The sequence below is a fragment of the Akebia trifoliata genome, chromosome 4 (genome assembly GCF_017979445.1).
Source record: "Akebia trifoliata isolate Shusen 1 chromosome 4, ASM1797944v1, whole genome shotgun sequence".
Taxonomy (NCBI): Eukaryota; Viridiplantae; Streptophyta; class Magnoliopsida; order Ranunculales; family Lardizabalaceae; genus Akebia; species Akebia trifoliata.
Window position 1 is genome coordinate 15,366,646 of NC_141378.1, and position 20,356 is coordinate 15,387,001.

A 20,356-nucleotide genomic window follows, 5' to 3' on the forward strand; every position below is an offset into this window, starting at 1 on the left:
TTGTTTTCTTCCTTTTAAATCCTTTTCAATTAGTGAGATCTATCATTCAAATTATCAAGATTGACAATTAAAATCATTGAGATAAACCTTTGGTTCAATTGTCGAGATCGATCTTTTACAACCATTGTGATTAATGATTGTAAATCCTCAATCTTGTTGTTTGAACAAGAATCATTGAAGTCAACAATTCGAATGGTTGATATCAATGATTTGAAAAATCAATCTCGATGATTTGAGTTTGACGTTTTTTGTGTTAAGGGGTGTTAAGAAAGAAAGATTTTACTAATGGGTTGTTTAGATACCCCCCTTGAAGTCAATGTGCATTTAGAAAGATGTCCCTAATTCAAGTAAGAGTTGTCCGGTCAGGTTGAGGAAAAGGTATTATGAAAATTTACCCATGTAGACATGAGATATTTATCATAGAATCTCAATGCTATGTTGTTTGGAGTCGTCACCATTCTTTTTTGAAAATGGGTGTAAATGGGTATCCAAATTAATTGTTTAGGAAAACTATTTTTATGGCATTATAGCGACTCTCGATCATGAAAAAATGTATGGTCTACCGAAGATTTAGGTAGGGAGGTTCGGCTAGAGGATGGGGAAGATATTAAGCATCTCATTCTCTCTATCAAAAGTTATTACCTTAAAACTTGACCAATCTTTTGAAAACTTAATAATATAAAAAATACATGTTTAGGGGTGGTGTGTGCAATATTTGAAAATGTTCCCTTAGAAAAGGGTTTTAATATCAATGTAATATTGGGAACATCTTATAAAAAAGGATGACTCATCTTAATCTTTATTATTTTTCATGAGTACTAATGTTAGTTTAGGCTTTTTAGAGAGATTCCATGATGGAGTTCCCTTAATACCATAACTTTAATGTATGTATGCAATGGTAGAAACTTCGTGTTTCAACCTCAACAAGAGGGTAACACATTTCTTCATCATTACCAAGTATATGTGAGTGAGTGTATGGTATACAATATGATGCATGAGATATATTATAAGAAAAAGAACGTTCCAACCCTCATATTTTCGGTTAAATAAAAATCCAACCTATTGGAGATGAGAGAGGGTATGCATTACATCATAAATTTTTTCTAAAACATAAAATAAATTAAAGGTTAGAAGTAGAAAATGCAATTGCTTGAAAATAAAAACTTAATCTACACCCACCTTGTCCCTTAATGTTCTTAAATGAACTTAAGTCTGAAGAAAAGTAACTTGAGGGTTGAGAGCTTTAGTTAAAAGTAGATGGTTAGAGAGGATGAGGGTTGTTGGTTAAAGGTTGAGAAATGGATAAAAGTTTTTGAGTTGATAATAAGATTGAGGGAGGATTAAAGAGGTAGAATAAAGATTTTTGTAGAGTTTTATATTGAGAAATGGGGGTTTGAGAGCATGAATTGCTCATAAAAATGAGACTATTTATAAAGTTTTTGTAGAACTTTTGAGAATAAAGTGGTTCAACCCTAAAAATATGACATGAGGCTTTGACTATTTCTTTTTGGATTTTTCATTTTTATAAGGGTGAAGGTGAAATTTGTGAGAAGAAACCCTAAAAACATTTTTTGATTTTTAATTTTATAATAAATATAGGTGAGAGAACAAAAGTATTTTTGGAAAGGTAAGTAGATGAGTGACTTGTGTAAAGGTGGGGTGATAAGTAAAAAGTAGACATTGGTCCATTTGTAAATAACTCAAAAAGAAATGGTGGATGTATATTTTTGAAATTGACTAATAGGAGAGTCATATGTATGTACTTAAAGATTTTTACCTTTTAAGGATAGGATTGCAACTTCTCACAACTTTACTGATTTTTATCAAATACCAAAGTACCTTTTTAGTTTGACCTTACTTTTTAAGGACATTCTTGGGTTTTCTCAAAGGAGTTGGCTCTCCAATTAGGTTGGAGTATTGGGTGTTGGGACTTATGAGAGATCACTATGTCTCCTTTTTTGGGGAAGGTGTAAAGACCATGATCTTAGAATGGATTTGGATTAGATTTTGGTTTAGGACTTGATTAATAGGCTTAGGATGGTTTAGGTTTAAATATTTGGACTAGACTTGAAAATAGGCTTGGTATTGGGTTTGGGTATGGATAATGTATTAGTTAATAGAGAATGAGTTTGAATCAGGGAGCGGGTGTGAAATTGGATTAGATTAGGGACAAGGTTTGGGCATGTAAAATAATATGAGATGATGTATGTGTGCATGTATGCATGGAGAAATGTGTCCAATGGCAATTATTATGCAATGTGAGCCCATTGATAAACTTTAAACTCTTAATTGAAATCAACTCGAAATTTTGAAAATCGAACTTTTCTAATGGGTTTGTGCAAGTTGGGGTCTCTACATATCCAACACAAACCCGACCCATGTAATAATTGTGTGAAAAACATAAAACCGAACCTAACATATTTATGAAATAGGTAACCTAGCCCGACTCGGGTAATCGGTTCAATAAAATAAATCTTAAATGGAAAAAATAAGTTCCATTTTCACCACCCAAAAAATTTGACATTGTTAAAAAAAATTCCTCTACATCCATGTGGCATCCGATCATATTTTTGGATGCTACAAGATAATTCAATTAAGAAACTTTCCTTAGTAAGAAAAGTATTTTTCTTTCCCAAACTAAAAAATTTAACCCTTAATTATTTGAAAATATCTTAAAACACCCCTATATATTATAAAATTTATAATTTGAATAAAAAATCTATGAAATTCTAATATAAAAAATGGATAATTTAAAGGCCTTTAAATAATTATATATTTATATTTGAGATACCTCCTTTGTTTCATGATTTAAAAAGACACGTGAACAATGTAATAATTAAATGTGTCAAAACGGGTTAATGTTCCTAACCTAGAAATGACCCGTTTAATAATCATGTTAGACGGATTGACACTATTATGACACAAACCCAATTAGACTTGACCCAAACCCATAAATTATGTGTCCTTTTTGAGTAGTGGTCACAGGTCATGCTAAGATTGCCAACCTTAAGTTCAAGGTTTATTAAGTAATTTTTCCCAAATGAATATGACGTGGAATGTGGGAAGAGAGTACAAGCTAATCGAGAAATCAGTTTCACTTATTACAAAGAAAAAAACTGATTCTTCCAACCCGAGTAAGACTACTGACAACTGGTTGAACTACTTGTAATTATTTTATAAAAATTATTTTTAAGATATGATGTAGATATACGCCATATCTTACCTGATTATCTATTTATCCAAGTTTAAAATAGTAATTCACAATAAAATTTTATATATTTTAAGAAAAATGAAAAACTGCATTTTTATACTATTGGATTTAAATTTTAAATTTGGGAGTTCAGTGGCTATCTATTTTTAAAGTCAAGTTCTGATCCAGAAGAAAGATTGGAATTTTTTTCAAACTCAATCTCGACCATGACATCTAGAGAACTGAGGTGTCATTGAACAAATGCAACGGTCCACATTACCCAAATAAGGATCTCAAGCCATGCAACATTTCTATATACAGAGCATGTAGGGTGTCAATGGGTCGGTTTTGGTTCTATTTCTAAAATAAATGACATCGGAACAAGAACCACCAAGAAACACAAGTACCCATTAGTACCGACTCTCAAGAATTGAATGAGAATTTTTTTTTCAAATAATTAAAAAAACTTTTTTTCCCCTTCAAAATTATCAAACCATGACTACCACTCGCTCCCGTACTTTTAGCCTTGGTAGGCTTTGGGGTCTGTTCCTTCGGTTGTGGGTGGCCCTTTTTCTTTTCCCCATCCGTCAGGGTAAAGTCGATCAATCGCTTAGTTGTGGTGGTCCTAACAGAACGAGACATATAGAAAACTCAACAAACAAGAAAGAGAGAATTTTTTAAGCAAAGCCCTTCTTAGGCCAGCTCATGGTCATGTGTTGCCTTTCATGTTCAAAATCGCAACGAACAAAACAAAGGCGTACTGACGGCTGGTCATGAACTACAAGCCCCTGAATGATGCTCGTTGGTGTATCCATACCCAATTCCAAGAAACTGACAGGAACTCGTCACAAAGGTAGGCTAAAGCAGAATTTTTAGCAAATTCGACATGAAATCTTGTTTTTGGCAAATCCAAGTAGCTAAAAAGGATTGCTTTCAGGCAGCTTGGACGGCTCTTATGGGACAATATGAATGGAACATCATGCCATTTGGACTAAAAAATTGTCCATTTAAATTGAAAAAAGTAATTGACAAAATCATGGGACCACTCGCAAACTTGGCAGGTCTCTACATTGATGATGTCCTCATCTTCAGCCCGACCAATAAGTAATTATTTGTTCTACTAAAATTATAGGTTAAACATTTATTTTCAAAAATTAAAATTTATCTTCTTGACAAGTAATAAATTTTTAGAAGAGATGATCAATTTTAAGCTCCAATGCATAGTTTATATGAAAAATTGATGAGCTTTATTTAACACAAATTAATTTTAAAATAAAAGAGAACCTTAAATCATCTATAATATAAAAACAAATGACAAAATAATTCGGTTTTGGTACCTGTGGGCACCCATCGAATAGAACTTTACGATTTTGGTTCTTATCATTCCATTTTAGATCCGATTCTAATCAATTCCAATAAAAAGGAAATCGGAACTGGGGTTTTCGATCCCAATTCCGATTAAATGGATATCCATTGACACCCCAAACAGAGTTGGATGCGGATGGATGCTTCACCCGACCTGTTGCCAGCCCCAATTCCTTCATTCTCTGGTTTTTCAATACACATGGCAAACTACTGGTGATCATGGATGCTTTTGTGTTCACCTTTGTGGCATAATATAGTTATTTCCTAAGTCAAGAAGAGTCTACGTGTCGGTTACTTAAATATGACCTACTTCTGAGTCAAACAGATTCAACATGTGGGTCTTATAAAAATAACTGACACGTGGACATTTCTGTCTTAGTAATTGGTAAACGTAGACCTGGGTTCTTGGAATCCCTAATACAACTGAATCTATATAAAAGCAATGTAGAAGAAAAGACCATCTTCATCACCTTCAAATCATCAGCTTATATATATATATATATATATAGCTAAGATCCATAGGTTTATCAAATATGCTGTATGTTTGTGTATCTCAATCTTTCTAAATCTCTACTTCCTCTCTCAATTTTTACTTCATCAAGAGGGTAAGCTCAGTTGGAGCAAAAAAGCAGCAGTAGAGGCTATGTAGTATCTATTTCATGTTCTGTACATAGTAAGGCCTACTTAGTTGGGTTACACGTGGAAGGCAAACAACCCATCTGGGAGTGCAACTCTTGCTATAGCTAACACCGTAACATCTCTTTACGATGTATTATAATAAAGTTAGAGGTGTCAATGGGTACTTATTTACCCATAATCGGAATCAAAAACCCCGGTTCCAACTCCCTTTTTATTGGAACCGATTAGAGTCGAGTCTAATATGAAATCAAACCAATAAGAACCGGAACCATTAGGTACTATCTGATTGGTACTCGTGGGTACCCATGACCGATTTATTTTATCATTTATTTTTACATTATACGATTCAAGGTAATTCTATATTTTAAAATTAGCATATACGATATAAAGTTCTTCAAATTTCTTATAAACTAAATATTTGAACTTAAGATGAGTCATTTCTTTTTAAATTTATTACTTGTAAAGGAAATACATTTTAATATTTGAAGATAAAAGTCATAAAATCATCAACATCATTGTGGAACAAATTTTTATTAAGTTGATACTTTACAAATAATATATTATTATTTAAAAGGAATTTTTTATTATAATGATTTTGAAATAAGTTTTCTCATTCGATTCTTGAGAATCAGAACCGATGAGTACTGTGATTTTTAATTCTTCTGGTTCCGATTCCACTTATTTTAAAATCGGAATCGGAACTGTCAAGAATCGGAATCAATAAAATATAAAGGTTATGATTTCAAATATCATAAGAACCGAACCAGAACCGACCCATTAAGACCCCTAAATAAAGTGTACTGTGAGTGATAACAATATCATTTCTAGTGTCATACATTTGTAATTACAAAAGATTTGGAGTGATTGTTTGCTCACAGCCGAACACCAATTTGACATATGGCACTGATGACATAGATAATAAAAGAGAAATTTTTCTCTCCTGCCCGCACATCCACTACCTAAAAATCTTAATTTTCAGATTTCCAATTTTAAAAAGAATTATGGGATCCACATGGATTATCATATTGCTAATCAAACACCACAGCTTTCTAGATCTTATGGAAAAAAGTCATGGTAAAAAAGATAAAGAAAAAAAACTTTTTTTGAACATGATCAATGGTGTTGAAAATGGAAGGCTACAGAACACCCAAATTTAAAATTAAAATAAGACAGTAAAAAATAATGTTTAACCGTTTTTTGTTTTGAAATTCATAGAATTTCATCCACTACAACACTGTTGAATTGGGAAATTTCATTTTTTTAATGACTAATGATTTTGTAGCTCAACTTAACAGTTTGACTCAAAAACTAATTGATGTGTCATATGCAAAGAATCGTAGATTCTTTCGGATACACAATTGCAGATGGCAAGTCAGTCAGGTTGGTTACGTATCCCAAGGGGAAGAATCTACAATTTTTTTGCTCATGCCACGTCATGGGTTTTTGAGTCACCCTGTCAGGTTGAGTTAAAAAATCAGAAAGAGAGAAAAATTCTTCTATTGTAGTTTATGTCAACAGTGCCACATGTCAAAATGGTGTTGGGCTGTGAGCAAACAATCACTTGGATGATTTGTATCATTTTTTACTATTTAACGTGAAGTTGCTTCGGTTCTTGTACGAGGATTGTTATATTAGACCTCCAATATACTATAACTAAATGCCACTGTAAAGAAAAACTTCGATTTTAGGAGAAAATAAATAAATAAAACACACTTGGGGTCTACGATCAAGGGATGTCAGTGAATAGGATCTGGATCGGATCAGTCCATCTGGACCAATCATATAAGTAGGGGTGGATTTACAGTGGTGGTAGATTTCAACAAATAACCACGACAGATAAAAAAAATGAATAATTTACCAAAACGGTAGAGTTTTTGAAATTATTTACCAAAACAGTACACTATTCAAAATATTTCCGAAAACGGTAATTTTACAGTTTTCGGAATTAATTTTTTTTACCAAAACGGTAAAAACAGTAAAATATATATTTTTTTTACCGAAAATACCCTTTTTTTGTTTTACATATGTATTTATAATTTTAACATTAAAAAAATGAAAATCCAACTAAAAAGATTCACTCTCTTTCGGAAATCCAATAATCATATGTATTTACAATTTTTTTTTACCGAAATCAATTTTATTTTCGTAATTTTAGTCAAAAAATAAAAAGGGTATTTTCGGTATAAAAAAATACATTTTACTGTTTTTACTGTTTTGGTAAAAAAAATTAATTCCAAAAACGGTAAAATTACCATTTTAGGAAATATTTTGAATAGTGTACCGTTTTGGTAAATAAACGAAAAGTTGTGCATGTTTTGGTAAATCTGCCTTAAAAAATCCACTGCTATTGCCCCCAACAATTTTTTTTATTATTTTTTTTTCACTCTTAATTGCCCCATAAAAAAAATCATCACTTTCAGAATAATACATCTGATCTTGCTACTAAATATCAAACGATATTTACCTTGAAAAGTCATGATATAAATATCAATGAGATCGTCACTTTTCATAATTAGCGAGATCGTCACAATAAATACCATTGATCTCGCTACCTTATGTTTTAATTTTTATTAGTGAGATTGTCACTTTAAAATTACAATAATGGTAAATTCCCATTTTGTGCACAGAATATGAAAAACTTTCAATTCCGGTTGACTAGTCATTTTAATTCCCAAAACATCAAGAGCGAGATCACAATTTCAAAGCAACAATTTTGCTTGTTTATAAAAGTGACAATCTCGCTAAAAAGTAGCAAACCTGCAAAATTGCAACTTTTCAAATAAATTTTAGCGATACCGTTAATGTATATCAGTGAGATCGGCACTCTGAAATACTTGGGCTCTTCATGTTTTGCAAATAAAAATAAACAGTGAACCGGAATGGAAATTTCATCAAAAGTTAATTACATATTATGAAATTTCTCTTAAAATTAATACCTGTGATCTTGCTAACTCATTTCATGCATGTTTTGGGAATTAAAATTAACAGTGTATTAAAATGGGACTTTTAACTTTGGGAATTTGGTCTTAAAATAACTTGGTGGAAAGTCGAATCTTATATTTTTTCATATATTCCTTAATGTCTACCCTCAAAGCTGATACCAATTTTGGACCCGCCAAAAACTTGCTCATAACGCCAAAAACTTGCTCATAACCTGAGTCATAGGATCCGGGGCCCACCTTGTCTCCCCTACCCCTCTGATGGTTGTGCCATTACCAATCGCGGGTAACCCCCGGGCCGGCCGCCCCTGACCTAATAAGAACGATTATCCTTATGACCAAACAAGGACCAGCCAACGGACCACGGTCCCGACCAGAAGGATTGCTCGAGGACGGATAATTTGCCCCATGTGTTGAGGGCATCCCTAGTTTAGAGCTGCACGTGTCTCACAGTGGAACCTGTGAATGCTGTGGAAAAAGTTTGAGCAAAAAATTTCTCCTTAAATATTAATAGAATAATGATTTTCTAATTAGAAAGTCTTCGCTACTCGGTCAATACTCGACTGACGTATTATGGACTTGAAACCATATATCTTGTAGATGCACGAAATGGCTCTACACTTTCCTTCTCTTTAAGCTCGGGGGACCTGCAAAACAGCCCACTCCGATGATCAAGTTAGCCAAATTGATCAATGTAGTGTGTTTAGAGAAGGAGCATTCAAACCTCTTTTACTCATAGTGTTCTTCCTTATATAGGCGTTCATCTTGATCGTTTTCTGTGCCACCCTTTGAGGTGACCTAGGGCAGTTAGCTTACTCCCTGACATGTCAGTTGCAAGAGTTGTTGCAACTGCCCTATCACTTCTGAGAAAGTCAGAGTTGGCCTGACACGACGTGGGTTGTTAGGACTGGCTGTCTATCGCTGGCACATCTGTCAGATCTGCTCTACCGACCTATCAGCTGATGGCTCGGTTCCGAGCTTTGAGTACATGCATTCGTCGGGGTAAATAAACCGAACAAGAGTCGTGGTTCGTCCGACCTCAAATTCGTTGACCTTGGCCCTTAATTCGAGCCACGTGTCCGTGCTCAAGAATTTTCCCCCACATATATGTTTCCTCAGGATACACAAATGTAAATCCCCATAAAAATGTGCATTTATGTATCTCACGGAAACAGATCTATGGTTCCATGTCCGTAACAAGTCAGCCAAGTGAAGACTTTCTAATTGGAATATGAGCATTCATATTAATAAGATATAACCTTTTACTAATCTAAATTTGACCTAATCTTCATGGGAAATTATTTCAATGATTTGTGTTCACACTAGAGTGGTGATCCGGTGACAGTTGGGATTTGTTGAGATTCTCACATTTCTGACTTGAGGTGCGTACATAATCATAGATGTGTTTTCCCAAGATATGAGTAAAAAGCATTTATAGTTATGTGTGCACCTCCACGTCCGAAATGTGAGAATAACAGTAAAGCCCAATGTCACCCCAGCTTTAGTGTTCTATTAATATTAGGAAAATGCTGGAAGGACACAAACAGAGACACAAAGGTGACACAGATGATGTGGTGACGCGCACATAACCGTAGATGCTTTTTACTCGTATCTCGTAGAAAAGCATCTTCAATTATGTGCATGCTACCGCATCATTGTGTCTCCGTTCGTGTCACCCCAGCACGACTCTTAAAACTATACACTTGTTCCATGCAGTATTAATAAATTTTGGAAAATGCTCAAGTGATTAAAATTCACTATAGATCCACACATTGCTGACGTGTATGTGTGTGGAACCATAAATACTTTCCATTAAGGTAGGAGTGAAAAGCATCTATGGATCTGTGCGCACCTCCTCGTTAGCAATGTGTGAAACAATGTCAATTTTAATGTCACTCCAGCACAATTCATAAATATTTGTTTCTTTTTTGTAGTGGGGATCCATTGTGGATGCAACATGCTGCGAGTAGTGCCATTATGGTGTCAGCATGGCATCAAATGAGTTATCAGATACGATGATTATGCCAAGTCAAAGGAGTTAGAGAGGCACATCCGAGAATTACAAGGAGTCATCTGACATGCAATTAGGACTGTCTTTAGTTTTTGGATGCCACACAACTCCTTAATGCAGCAATCCATGCACTTTCACCAGAGGATTCACCCTCACCTGCAAGAGTACATAGGATCGTCAACCCTTTATTACTCAAGTTCTTTCTTGATTCTATGGGTGATGTTGCATGACCATTTCTTTGAATCATAGTTTTAAAACTTGTGAATCAATTTGACTCAATTGGATTTTGAGTTGACTTGGCTCCAAAACTCAATGCAACCAACTTGTCGAGTCAATTTGGTAAACCTTGGGGTCAACTAAAAAATGCACCGAGTCAGGTAGGAAAGTCGATCTAGTTATTTGGCTGAAATATTCTTTTGTAAAGAAGATTATTTAAGACATCCTAAGAAACATATGCCATATTACAAGTAATTGTTAAAAAATATGACCCATTTGGTCTAAGTCAACAAAATTCTACGCGTCAGGTAATTAAAAAACATTTACTTCTAACTTCTAAACTTAACATGTGGCGGGTCACATAAAAAATGATCAATACGTAATTACGTAGATTTTTCTGCTTTTGTTTTTTTAATATGTAGTTAGAGATGCATTTACACTTGGAATCCCTACAGTTTAATCTATATATAAAGCAAAATGATCTTCATCACCACCTTCAACTTCAAATCACTTTATATATTTAGAGAAGAGAGAGAGAGAGAGAGAGATTGATGGCTATCCATTGGTTCTTCAAATATGCTATTTGTTTGTGTGTATCTATCCTTGTTAATCTCTTCTTCATCGTCAATCATTTTCTTCATAATAAGGAGGGTCATCATGAGCTCAGTTGGAGCAAAGAAGCAGCAATAGAGGCTGAGATTGTAGCATCCATTTCATGTTCTGGACATGGTAGGGCCTACTTAGATGGGTTAGACATGGAAGGTGGCAAACCCATTTGCGAGTGCAACTCTTGCTATCATGGTCCCGATTGCTCCAAATTCTCGTCCGACTGTCTCGCGGATGCTGAGAGGTAACTCTCCCCCAAACTCAAATAATGGACGTCATAGATATAAGTTATGGATGATAGAGATAAGATATATGCATTATGGAAAATGCTGGAATGACACGAATGGACACACAAAGGTGACAAAAATGATGTGGTGGTGTGCACATACCCGTAGATGCTTTTTACTCGTATCTCGTAGAAAAGCATCTACGGTAATGTGCGCGACACCATGTCATTTTGTCACCTTTGTGTCTCCATTTGTGTCACCCCAACATGACTCATGCATTATAATAAGGGAGAATTTTCAAAAAGGTAAATTATTGTTTTCAGAATTAAAATATTTTCGGTAAAGGGAAAAATGAATTCCTATTAATTCTATAAAACAGTTAAAAAGAAGTTCAGTTTTATAAAACAATGAATTTTTCCCACTTAATGGAAATATTTTGATTTCGAAATTGAAATCAAAATGAATAGTGCGCCATTTTGATAATTTTTCAATTTTCAGCATATGCTTTGATAAATCAGCCTTCTCCTAATGTTATTAGGACAAGCAAAAATAAAATACTATGGTTCTCAACATTTGGATTATTTGTATATCTTAATCTAAAACTAAAATGCACATTTTTTTTTTCTTTTTCTAGTGGGGATCCATTATTCTTGGAGCCATTTTGGATGCAACATGCGGCGAGTAGTGCTGTTGTGGTGTCAGGGTGGCATCGGATGAGTTATCAAATTGAAGATGACTATGCCATGTCAAAAGAGCTGGAGAGGCACATTCGAGAACTACATAGAGTCGTCGGAAATGCAGTTACAAGTGAAAGATTCATCGTTTTTGGTGCTGGATCCACACATCTCCTGAATGCAGTAATCCATGCCCTCTCACAAGATGATCCTTCACCCTGGCCTGCAAGGGTTGTAGCGTCAGCCCCTTATTACCCGGTTAGTCTTTAAATCCTGAGCTCTTTCTAGATTCTATAGGGGTGTTGTATGGCCCTTTTTCTAATAGCCTTCAAAGACATACGTACACTCTGAATTATACTTTTAAAATTTGTCAAGTTAACTCGTAACTTGGCCAAGCCAATTTAACTTAATATAATTTTTTAGGGTGACCTGGCTTCAAAACTCGTTAGAACTAACTCATTGAGTCAATTCAATAAATCATGGAGTCAACTAAAAAAAGGAAAGGAGTCGAGTTAAAAACTCGGCCGTGTTATCCCATCATGTATAGCATCCTCTTTGGGGTTAGAGTTAAATGGGTAAACGAGAAAAGATGGTAAAGTTAAAAGGGTATTATTGAAAAGAATAATGACAATATGACTCACTTTTTGGTATGCTCTCTGACCTGGCAGTTCACAGAATCATAAATTTTTTTCCTTGTTTATTTCAAAGCAAATGATTTACGATTCTATGAAGGAAACGTGCAAAGAACATCTAAAAAAAAAGAGTCGGATTATCACAATTCTATTGAAAAGAGAGTAAGAAAGAAAAGAAAGTAAAATTGAAAGCATATTATTAAAAAATAGAGGGAAAAGAGGAAAGACAATAAAGTTGGAAGGGATTAAAAGGAAAGACAATAAAATGGCGTAGAATGGACTCACTTCAATGCAGTTGGCGTGGGACTTTTATTATATAAATTTAACAAAACAAATTGGAAGGTTTATTATAAAACTTTTGTAAAGAACAAAAATAAACATTTACTTTAATGTATCTTAAAAATTAATAAATTTAATAAATCTTTACTTAATGCCTTAATTAATGGATTTAACATTTCTTTATCTGAAATTAGCTGATATCTCTCTTTATTACAGGTTTATAAAACCCAAACAGAGTTTTTCAAGTCTGAGGACTACAAATGGCAGGGAGAAGCATCCCTTGGGAAGAACATATCAGATTCCACCATGAATTTAATTGAAATTGTAACTTCACCAAACAATCCTGATGGTAGATTAAAGAAGTCAGTTCTTCAAGGCCCATCGGGCAACACGATCTACGATCATGCCTACTACTGGCCTCATTTTTCAGCGATCCCAACTCCATCAAACGAAGACATCATGATCTTCACATTGTCCAAGTTTACTGGTCATGCTGGGAGCAGATTTGGGTAAAAACTTGATCAATCTTTTTTTTGATCGATAAAACTTGATCAATCTTATTGTCACTCTCTTTCTTTTTATTGTCTTTTTTTTTTTTTTTTTCTTAGTACAAAGCATCCATTTTTAAAGAGAAAATTAATAGAAGGGTCACATATTATGATCCCAAAATTACATGTCTAGACCTTTTTTATAAAATATTAATCAAAAAGGGCAGTTATATTAGTTATTTTTGTTAAAATGGAACCTTGTATGATCAACTGAATTTACCAAAATGGCTATGAATATCTTTTTGATAAATATTTAAAAACCAATATTTTTTTCCAAAAGGGGTGTTAATTGAGATTGCAACCGCCCGCCCCCCAAAAATAATAATAATAATAATAATAATAAAAATAATAATAAATAAATAAAACATAATAATCCATGACTTCATTAGAAGAAGAAGAAAAATTAAAGCATATTTTTAAATAATCTAAGCATGTCATGTACAGGTGGGCATTGATAAAGGACGAGAGAGTGTATCAGAGAATTTTGGAGTATATGGACTTGACCACGATTGGTGTTTCTCGCGACACCCAGTTGAGAGTTCTCAAGCTTCTGAAAGTAGTCCTGAAAGAAGAAGGAAGAAAGCTATTCGAATTCGCTCACAACACGATGGCAACCAGATGGGAAAAACTTAACAAAATTATATCAAAATCGAAACGTTTATCCCTCCAGAAACTCCAACCACAGTACTGCACTTATTTTCTAGGCTTCACTAGACCTTCGCCAGGTAGAGACATATTTTATGGCTCATAATTCATAACATGCTTTCTTGAAGTTACTATAATTTCTTGGTTGATTTAGAGATACCCTCCGTGTTTTGGGGAATATTTGAGATACCCCTATGTTTTCAAACTGATGACATACACTTCACACAAGACTAAAGACTTGGGTGTTTCCGTCATTTTGTTTCTCCCATAAAAGAATGAGGTCAAGGGTATCTCACATATTCAGTTAAATCTGTGGGGGTATGACTAAATTACACCTTAACTTTTTTTATATATGGTATGATTTGATGCCAACATTTATCAAGTAATACCTTGTTATCCACATTACAGCTTATGCATGGTTGAAGTGTGAGAGAGAGGAAGACAGAGATTGTACAGAGGTTCTCAAAACTGCTGGTATCATCGGGCGTCAAGGTAGTGCCTTTGGCGCTGAAAGCCGCTATGTTCGTCTAAGCCTCATAAAGAGTCAAGATGACTTTGATCTGCTGTTACAACGAATTGGTGCCATGGTTTTCACCGAGGGAGAATCAACATTATTTGACAATTTAAATCAATCATCTGTTGATTATAAGACACAAATAAATGTCTAAACCAAGGAATTGTTTGTATTGTTAACTGGGAAGGGTGGGTCATGTCTATTGGCATGAATGACTTATAAAGAAAGAAAAGAAATTATAGAATGAAAGTAGTTCTCAATGTTAATCTTTATTTTCTCAACTTATGAGATAAGGATTAGCTACAATCCAATCTGAATGGTGGAAGACGTGGCATGTTCAGCACTTTCGATTTTACGGTGGTGGTTTTGAAGATTCAGCAGCCCAAGAGGCAGTTCAGAAAGATTCAGCTCTTCTTAATGGATAGTGCCATGGGTGACACTGCTGCCGAGTGCCAAGGCTGCCCAACTATGTTCTATTCTAATGTAATTAAGCATTGTTGGGGTGCTTGTGGAAAGAAGAGGGAAAAAAATTACACTGAAGATGACTTTAATACTCAAGAGATCAGTGCCTGATAATAATCGTAAAGATGCAAGTTAACAAAATAGTTACGTATTATATCACGTGTTCACTGCTACGGAAATACATGCAATCAAAGACATGTTAACAATGAACCTATGTAATACTTTGAGACATTGTCACAAGCAGATTGAGAGGCCTAAGTCTGTCACTAGTCCTTAAATCACTCAAATTTCAAAACAACACAACTACTTGTCACCCAGAAACTCATAGGGCTGCCCTAAAATCTCCCCTTTACACAACCATCTATATCATAACACACAGCGTGGACAACATTCGCAAGCAGCAACTTTTTATCCCTACTTTCTCACTCTCTTAACTCCATAAGTCACCCTCAATCCCAAGGAGTTGATTATAAAAACTCATAGCATTGACACTGCATCATGTAGTCCTACATGACTGAACACACAAAGGACCATACTACAAACTTCAGTATGTTATCCACATCAGATCGTCCAGTTTTGGTTTGTCTGTTGTAGTTGCCATTAAAGCACATCATAGTCTGAATTTTCATTCCATCTGCAAATATTGTAAAAGAAATTAATAATACTCAACAAGGAAGTAAACCTATTGAGTTTAGCAAGGTATATTAACGGTGACTATACTATGCCATCATGTCTTATGATAATTCCGAGGAAGTTCCTGCTCAATGTAGACTTGAACCCGATCAATTCTTTATATCAATGGGAATCCCATGGCCATGTTCATCACTTTCAACTGTGATGAGTTGGTGAGAAGACCATAGCTGATCATACTTTTTTCAACCCGTGACTACCCTATCCAAAAAAAGTGTGGGTGGGCTGAACAAATCTTGTATTGTTCACTACTTCTCAAAATGACAAGAGTTGAGGCAACCATCAAAGGAATAGGGGTAAAGAGAAGGTCGACGCGAAGAAATGGCATCTTAACATAGCAAGGATGGAGGCGCTCAGTTGAAGACAGAAATAAAGAGTCTAAAGGCTAAAGTGAATAAAAACAAAAATTCCCTCAGAAGGCAAACGATAACATCTCTAGGCTCAAAAACATCATAGTTCAAACTCAGGAAGAGGAGAAAATCCAGTAAGTCCATCGATCTATTTGAAGCTACATATGAAATCACATCAATTGTGTCCAATGTGAGAAATTGGAATGACCATGCATAGAAGAAGAGATCATAACGGTTAGATAAAGCCCCGGACTGATTCATTTTGGCTTTCTATAAGACGGGAGATCATCTAAGAAGATTATACGAGTGTGATGGTGGAATTCCAGGAACAAACATAATCAACACATGTTTTAGACCCATTAACTTAATAAGGGAGGAAGATGAAAGGCGTTGGAAACGAAAGCAAAAACTCAAGTGCTTTCTGTGTCTAAACAACAGGAAATCGATTATTCAATTCTTCTTTCACTTCTCGATTTGCAAGGTTCTTTTTTAAGTACGTATTTTGGGAGGAAAGGGTACACAACCCAATTGTAGCAGAAAATGCAAATCCATGGTATCATAATTGAAATATAACCTCAAAAGTTATAGACAGAATTTAAAACCATAAACTACAAACGCAAAGTTAAAAAACAAAACATAAACAAAAATTTAGAACTTAATAAGACATTGAAAGGAGAAGCATAATAATTGAAATATAACCGTAAAGTTTCACTTCAAGTAGCATTTAAATCACAAACTCACAGCACATAAGAGAACCATACTGTACAAAGCAGACACAAATAGACAATCATAATAAGAACAATTTATTTTCCAAAAGAAACAGAGCAGTTCTTAGGGTACCATCCTTCACATAGCAAAAGCTCCCTCTTTTTCAGATCTTCTCAATCTTCTCCGCCTTCACAACAGGATTCTCTTTCGCAATCGCTTCTTGGCCACTCGTCTTGTAATCAAACAAGCAATTATGCTTGTCTGAGTAGCGATGAACAGAGCAAAATGTCTGATCACATCTGCACTTGAAGCCCGTCAATCCAACACGCTTCTTACAGAAGCTGCAACGGTTCGCAGATCGCTTCGTTGGATCTTCAGAAGTTGTTCCATCCTCCTTAAGAGGAGAAACAGCTTCTAGACCAGTAATCTCCGTAACAGCATCGTCAACCTTCTTCTCTGCAACAATAGTAACAGAAGACGCCTTGGATTGCTTCAAAAACTGATCCTTATAGCATTTTGAGCAGAAATTGTTGGTTGCAACAGATCCAAAGAAGCCACAGTTGTTCACACAGTAGATCGGAGCATGAGAGATTTGGTTTTGCGAACCAGTATCTTCGATTTCCCTCTTTTGAATCTCTTTCTCCATATCGAAGAAAAATTCCTTTCAAATCACAGAAAAGTCAAGATTTTTTTTCAGAAATTTAAACTTAAGTTCCACACCTAGAAATCTCCAGGAAGCGAGATCCAAACATATTTCAATTCAGATCTAATCACACATCCTAGCAGAAGATCAGAACCGATTGAAGATGAACCCTAAGTATCCAAATCGAGGTTCAAAATCGAATAAATTCTGATCACGAGAACCAACAATTAGACAGGATCATCACTTGAATTTACCCTAATCAATACTGAGAAACAAAAACCCTAACCGATTCAACATCAAACCCTCTCGTTAAAAAATTAAAAAAAAAACCCTAATTGATGCAAAACCCTAGCATCCAGAGATGACGATAGGGATTTGCTCTCACAAATGTGGAGATAGAGCAAATCTTCATTTTTATTTCAGGAACCTAAGAGAATTGATTGTATACTCTCGGATTTATCGTATTAACTTACTACCAGAGTCTCTCAGAGAGGCAAATGAGGTGTGCAGTACAACTGTGATACTTTTACTGGTTGTCAGGTCATGCGCACGTGGGACCACGTGTCCATGAGAGGAAAAAAAGCGGCTTTGAAGTACTTACGTGGCACAAAAAGTTTGATGTCACCTCATTGAAAATGCCTTCTAGAGTGGATGATTTGGACATTTGCTCCCTTGATGTTTTGGTGAATATTTAAGAGACCCCTGTATTTCTAAACTGATGAGAGATGCTCCTTGACCCTAGTCTTCTTTTACAGACTCAATAAAAGGACCTAATGCCCTCGTCTTCAACCTCATACCAAAAATCCATCATTGTTTACTCTAAAATTTTAATGGTAAATTATTGTTGATCTACTCAACTTTATCTTCAATTAAAATTCACCTTAACCCTTGATTCTTCTATCATCTCATACTAGGCGGAGTTACTAAGGAGTTAGTGAGGGCAATTACCCCCACAAAACTTTGAGATATCCCTGTATTTTTCACTGATTAGATGTCCTATTTACCCCAACTCCCCCGCCTCCTTCTAATATTTACCCCCCACATAATTGTTGAGATATCCCTGTTTTTTTAACTAATTACATGTCCCATTTGTCCTTATCTCCTCAACTCCCTTAGAAGATGACATTGCATCTTGACAGGGACTCCTCTCTCATATTAATTGGAAAAAATCTAAATATCATTTTCAACTTCTAACAAAAAAAATCTAAGTAGTTTGCCCTCATTACAAGAAATTTTTGATTCCAACCCCAATCTCATACCATCTAAATATCTTATTTCATCATGAGGTTTGAATTTTGAAATCACTTGTATCTTAGATTGATGATGGTAATTGAAAAATTACTTAAAGAATCCTAGTGAATGAGTATTTTTGTAAATAGTCCTTAAATTTTAGGTGGCGTCTTAATACTTCATTTAACGAACTTTTATTTTCTTAACAATCCCTAAGCCTAAGCCTTATCTCATGTATAGTGTTTTCGAACTATCTAAACTATCATTTTTCTCATCTTTTTCACATACTTGAGATTTCCAAAGGAGATGGATATCAATTTTGATATATATATATATAAAAAATTGCAAATGATGAATGGGGAATGAGTACTTCTAATTTAGAATATTTAAATGTACTTTTTCAATTTATTTCAATGATTTATAACTTAAAAAATATATATATGAATAATGAAGTTGAGATTCTAAATTTTTTAAAGATTTCATGGTAACTTTTGATCCAAGTGTTCACTTCAATACTATAATATATGCATTTTAAGTATTTCAAGAAGATCTATCTAATATCACAGTCGAAAAAATGAAAAAAAAATTAAATAAAAAAAATCGAATCATATTTACAATGCTGAGCTCATCACTTGCATTATCAAATTTAACATTTTTTATTATCGAGCTCTCCACTTTGTGTCAAGTTCGTCGCTTAGTGTCGAGTTCACCACTTTATATTATTGAGTTTAATGTTTTACTTTATTGTTGAGTTCACTATTTGTTTTTTTTGTTGAATTCAACATTTTAATTTATTGTCGAGTTCACCACTAGTGACGAGTTCAACTCTTTTTTCATAATTTAAAATGTTGAACTCAACACTAAGTAGTGAGTTCGACACTGTAAATGTGATCCGATTTTTTTGTTTTCGTTTTTACTACATAGATCTTCTAGAAATACTTAAAATGGATATATCATAGTTGTGAACTGAATACTCATATCAAAAGTTATAATGAAATCTTTAAAAAAAATTAGAATCTCAACTTCGTTTTTCATTTTTCTTTTTCTTTTTTGTTATAAATCGGTGAAATAAAAAAATGTACATTTAAATATTTAAAATTAAAAGTATTATTTCTCCATTCATCATTCAAAGAGAGAACAAAAAAAAAATTTGTCAAAATTGATCTCAATCCCCATTGGAGAATTCAAATATGTGAAGAAGATGAGAAAATGATGGTTCAGGTATTTCAAAAATATTATAACAAGAGATGAGACTCAAGACTACTAAGAAAAGATAAGTTTACTAAATGGACTGTTAAGACACCGTCCAAAATTTAGGGAATATTTAGAAAGAAGACCCTCCAGCAGGGTTCCCTAAAATTTTTAATTAAGAAACTAAACATTTTAGATATTTTACTCATTTTAGGTAAAAAAATCAAAGGCTTTTAAAGAGAGGTTGAACATAAAAATATTTTATTACTATTTGAGATGAACCCTGTGTACCTCTTGACCGCAGTATACATTGAGAGACTTATGAAAAATGATTTAAAATACCCCCATCTTCAACTAATCAGATACCCTTGATTTTTTTACCTCAAATCAAGTCTACAAGAGTAATTTTGGGAAGACCTTTTGCACTACACTACATATTAAATATTATCCTTTTTTTTTTCAAAATAAAAAAATAGAAAAATATAATATAATTTTTCAAGGGTCAAGTTTGATCCAGATTGGATAAAAGGTCAAGTTTGCTAACTTGCTTAAAGTCAATGAATGTTGATATTACGATTTGGATTCATAACCCGCATT

At 34.2% G+C, this 20,356-nt stretch overlaps 2 protein-coding genes across 2 annotated transcripts; one reads left to right on the forward strand and one right to left on the reverse strand.

Moving 5' to 3' along the window:
- Positions 1-10,911: 10,911 nt before the first annotated feature.
- On the forward strand, positions 10,912-15,058 carry LOC147404089 (tryptophan aminotransferase-related protein 4-like). Its single transcript, XM_086437663.1, has 6 exons — positions 10,912-11,210; positions 11,828-12,125; positions 12,995-13,287; positions 13,771-14,051; positions 14,380-14,558; positions 14,786-15,058. The coding sequence occupies exons 1-6, from the start codon at positions 10,912-10,914 to the stop codon at positions 15,056-15,058; spliced, it is 1,623 nt and encodes a 540-aa protein (XP_086293789.1).
- A 68-nt stretch (positions 15,059-15,126) lies between these two features.
- Positions 15,127-17,732, reverse strand: LOC147404090 (zinc finger A20 and AN1 domain-containing stress-associated protein 6-like). Its single transcript, XM_086439931.1, has 2 exons — positions 16,828-17,732; positions 15,127-15,581 (listed from the first exon to the last, which is right to left on the reverse strand). The coding sequence occupies exon 1, from the start codon at positions 17,339-17,341 to the stop codon at positions 16,859-16,861; it is 483 nt and encodes a 160-aa protein (XP_086296057.1). The 5' UTR covers positions 17,342-17,732; the 3' UTR covers positions 15,127-15,581; positions 16,828-16,858.
- Positions 17,733-20,356: the final 2,624 nt, after the last annotated feature.